Source organism: Fukomys damarensis, unplaced genomic scaffold (assembly GCF_012274545.1).
Source record: "Fukomys damarensis isolate Sample0158 unplaced genomic scaffold, DMR_v1.0_HiC HiC_scaffold_33, whole genome shotgun sequence".
NCBI lineage: Eukaryota > Metazoa > Chordata > Mammalia > Rodentia > Bathyergidae > Fukomys > Fukomys damarensis.
The window spans coordinates 12,218,858-12,223,104 of record NW_022900945.1 but is presented as its reverse complement, the minus strand read 5'-3'; the positions used below and the strand labels follow the sequence as shown (position 1 = coordinate 12,223,104).

The 4,247-nt window shown below is 37.6% G+C and overlaps 1 protein-coding gene across 3 annotated transcripts in view; it reads left to right on the top strand.

Annotated features, from left to right (window-relative positions):
- Positions 1 to 4,247, top strand: part of Usp33 (ubiquitin specific peptidase 33) — a 58,102-nt gene that overhangs the window by 35,233 nt on the left and 18,622 nt on the right. For 2 of the 3 annotated variants that reach the window (XM_033758200.1, XM_010605178.3), the window contains 4 exons: positions 1,617 to 1,789; positions 1,889 to 1,983; positions 2,551 to 2,584; positions 4,184 to 4,229. In XM_033758200.1, coding sequence (XP_033614091.1) covers positions 1,617 to 1,789; positions 1,889 to 1,983; positions 2,551 to 2,584; positions 4,184 to 4,229 — 348 coding nt within the window. The remainder of the gene's footprint in view (positions 1 to 1,616; positions 1,790 to 1,888; positions 1,984 to 2,550; positions 2,585 to 4,183; positions 4,230 to 4,247) is intronic. The other variant, XM_010605179.3, reaches the window with a different exon arrangement.

The following is a 4,247-nucleotide window of genomic DNA, read 5'->3' as shown; positions in this document are numbered from 1 at the left end:
TTTTATCACAGTGGCTTTGTAGTATAGTTTCAAATTGGGAATTGTTACACCTGGTGCCATGTGACTGTTGCCTATAATGGCTTTTGCTATTCTAGGTCTCTTGTGGTTCCAAATGAATTTTTGGATTCTTTTTTCTAGTTCTGTGAAATATAGTGTTGGAATTTCAATTGGCATTGCATTGAATGTATATAGCAGTTTCGGTAGTATGGCCATTTTCACTATGTTGATTCTTCCTACCCAGGAGCAGGGGATATCTTTCCATTTTTTTATATCCTCTTCGATTTCTTTTTTCAGAGTGCTGTAGTTTTCAGTGTAGAGATCTTTTGTTTCTTTTGTTAGATTGATTCCTAGATACTTCATTTTTTTGGATGCTATTGTAAAAGGAATTTTTTCCCTTATTTCTCTTTCTGTCTGTCTGTTATTTGTGTATAGAAAGGCTATTGATTTTTGGGTATTCACCTTGTATCCAGATACTTTACTGAATCTGTCAATTAAGTCTAGAAGTTTTTTGGTGGAGTTTTTTTAGATTTTCTTAATTGTGGTTTAATTTTAGGGCAGTAATCAATATAATTAATAAATATGAAGTGTCTCAAAAACAAAACTAAGTTTTCAGTTACTATGTTACACTCTTAAATGATTCGATAATGGTGGGCTGTTTGGGGCTGGGGATGTAGCTCAGTTGTAGAACACTTACCTAGCATGTGCAGAGCTCTGGGTTCAGTACCCAAGGGACCATACATAGGTGTTTTGGCTGAGTGTGGTGCAATGCTTGTAATCTCAGTTTCTCCAGAGGCTGAGGCAAGGATTGCAAGTTTGAGGTCTCACTAGGCAACTTAATGAGATCTTGTCGCAAAATTTAGAAAAAAAGAAGAAAAGGGGGGTTGTGGAGATGTAGCCCAGCATTCCTGGGATTTGGTCTCCAGTACCACACACATAAAAGTAGGTCATTTGTTATTCACAGATGTTTTCAGCTTCAGTCATGTGCTGCATAACACTTTTAGTCAGTCAGTGACAGACTGCATAGATGACAGTGGTCTAGAAAGACTGTCCTACCGACAGTAGAGCTGTCTTCATTTGTGTGAGTACTCTGATATGTGCACAGTGTTGAGGTTACCAAATACAATGCATTTTGTAACATCTCCCCATTGTTGAAGAGTGCATGACTATCTAAAATGATATGCTATGTTTTATATCTTCTCCTTTTTAAGCAACATTTTAAAACTATCATCAGCCTGTAGTCCTAGCCACTTGGGAGGCTGAAGTGGGAAGATCATTAGATCCAGGGATTTCAAGACCAGCCTGGGCAACATAGCAGAGCTGGAGTTCAAGTCACAGTGGCTGGGTTTGGGGTATTCTCAGGACCACAAAACCCATCACTAATTGGGAGCCAGGCAGCAGCCCTGAACAGGGTTATATGAAGATTAAAATGGGGACAGTTCCTGGTATAGAGCAATTTTTTTGCTGGTATTACTATAAAACTACCTTTTACTAGATATAAGTTTGGGCTTATTTTGCTTATTATAACTTGCTTTGATCTTTGGTGTCCACAATCTAACGATGTAAATGTTGGTGCTGGATTATTTTCATCTCATTTTTAAAACACACAACAATTTTAGGTGTCTGTAACCCTCGAGACCTTTCAAGATCTGTCCTTGCCAATTCCTGGCAAGGAAGACCTTGCTAAGCTGCATTCGTCAAGTCATCCAACCTCTATAGTCAAAGCAGGATCATGTGGCGAAGCTTATGCTCCACAAGGCTGGATAGCTTTTTTCATGGAATATGTAAAGAGGTGTGTATTTATTTTCTTTGTTTTGATTGATTCCTGAAACTGCTGTTTCTGCTGTACTGGCAGAACACTTCCTTTTTCTTTCTGTCAATAATGTTTCAGGTTTGTTGTCTCATGTGTCCCTAGCTGGTTTTGGGGTCCAGTAGTAACCTTGCAAGATTGTCTTGCTGCCTTCTTTGCCAGAGATGAACTAAAAGGTAAGAATCATAATCTTTTTGTCTGAATTGCTGTAGGTGAGCCTAAAACTGAATTTTAGGGTAGCTTAAATGGTAGTTGTTCATATGGGCATAGTGCCAGCATCTACTATGCAATAGTAACAGAAGAAGAAAAATTGTATCCTGAAGGAATTGTTACAGATTCCTGTAGTACCAGGCAACATGTCTTAAAGCTGTTCAGGATCCAAAGAAGGCAAAACTCACCCAAAACAATGGGACTTATTTATGCATCTTGAATTGTCTGTGAACTTGTATTCCATTTAAGGTTCTTCACTGTTTTCATGTGTCTAGTATCTTGAACAATCTGGCTGTCAGTAAGTTTTGTTCAGTGGATAAATGAAAGATGTTACTTGAGTTAGCCCTTCATGGTAGAGGGAGGAGGATGGGTGTTTTAGGTAAGGTAAACATGAGCTGACTCTTAAAATAGAACTAAACAAGTGAGCCCTGTTTTACTGTACCAACATGTGGCAAAATCAGAGAATTACAGAACCAAAAGAAAACAGTTTGCTGTTAATGTGAGATGAATGATTTGCTCTGTTCTCTTTGCAGGTGACAATATGTACAGTTGTGAAAAATGTAAAAAGTAAGCGACAAAACTTCTAATTTCATATTTTGTATTTTTCTCAGTTATGAATTGGGCACGTGGAGTTACACATGACACTACATTTAGAAAAATATAGTCCAGAAAACTTTTCCCTAGTAATTAGAAAGAGATTTCATTGTTTTGTAAAACAAATTTGAGGCAAAATTTTTGACAAATGTAATAGATTTATGTAAAATGTTTAGAAATGTGTGTATTTTGAGGCACTGAGTATGTGACTTTGTATTAAACATTTTCTAAAATAAGGCAGTATCTCTTCTAATTACTGTTATTAACAGGCCAGATTCAGGAAGTGGAAGGTACTGTAGTTTCAAATCTTCATAAAATTCAGAAAGGCTACGCCAACTCTGATGCTGTCTGCTATTACAATAGAATAGGACAGTTACACCTGATTTTGTTTTGTATCTACTACAAGCTGCCATTTCTGTCTTGTAATAAATTCATACTTAATTTCTTTTGGTGGTAAGTCATAAAAAATGATTGTCACTTGATAGGGAATTGTTATTATTGTTATTATGGTGCTAGGAACAATCTAGGGCTTCACACATGCTAGGCGAGTGCTCTTGTACTGTGCTACCTCCTCCACCAAAGACCATTTTCTTCCCCTTGGTTTTATTTGAGAAAATGTCTAGCTAGCTATGTGCTTCAGGCTGGCCTTCAGCTCACTTTGTAGTCCAGGCTGGGCTCAAATTCATGGCCATCCTTCTGCTTTAGCCTTCCGAGTGCTGGGATTACAGGTGTGTGTAACCACACCCAGCAGCAGATATTTTTTGCCAGGGAGACCTTGATGTTGCAGCAGTTGGTCTTTTTTATGACAGAAAAGAATGGTACACTATTTGGTCACTGAAGGTGAAAAGTGGCCTGGTACTTTTGGAAATGTGTTAGTTGTCCTTTGAGGCCTCACTGACAACTGAAGAGATTGTTGGCCTGGAGACGGATCCTTCCTTGGAGAAGGCAGTACAGACTACAGAAGAGAAAATAGTGAAGAGGGCAGTCTCCCACAGCCAAAGTCGAGATCTGTCAAATGTACATTTATACTGATTACTAATAATAATAACCATGCTTTATGTCAAGGGTTTCTTCCTCTCCACATTAAGAATAAAGATTTTGAGCTGGGTACAGTGATGTGTGCCCGTGGTCCCAGGTACTTGGGGGGCTGAGGAAGATCGCTTGAGCCCAGATGTTTGCAGCCATGCTGGCAACATAGCAAGATGCTGTCTTAAAGAAAGAAAGGTTTTGGGATACAGTATTGACCTGAACTAAAATTTTATAAAATTTAGGTTTTGCTTTATGCAGTTTTACCTAATATCTGGATGGTATTAAAGGTAGAGTCAGATTATAGACAATAATAGCATATTTGTTTAAAAATGTTTTTTTTTCATCAAACAGTTCCACAATTCCCTAAGTTTGTTTTACAGATATCTTGGTTTAAATTGTTTTTCGGAGTAAAGGACTCCCACGTATAAATATGTGCTATAATTCAGTAGTGACCATTTCTAGTCTAATACCTTTTATCTGCAATAAAAAAATTCTTGTGATATATTTAAATACATATTTTCCTGTCTTCTTTTTCACCCTTAGGTTGAGGAATGGAGTGAAGTTTTGTAAAGTACAAAAATTTCCTGAGGTATGGGCCAATTATATT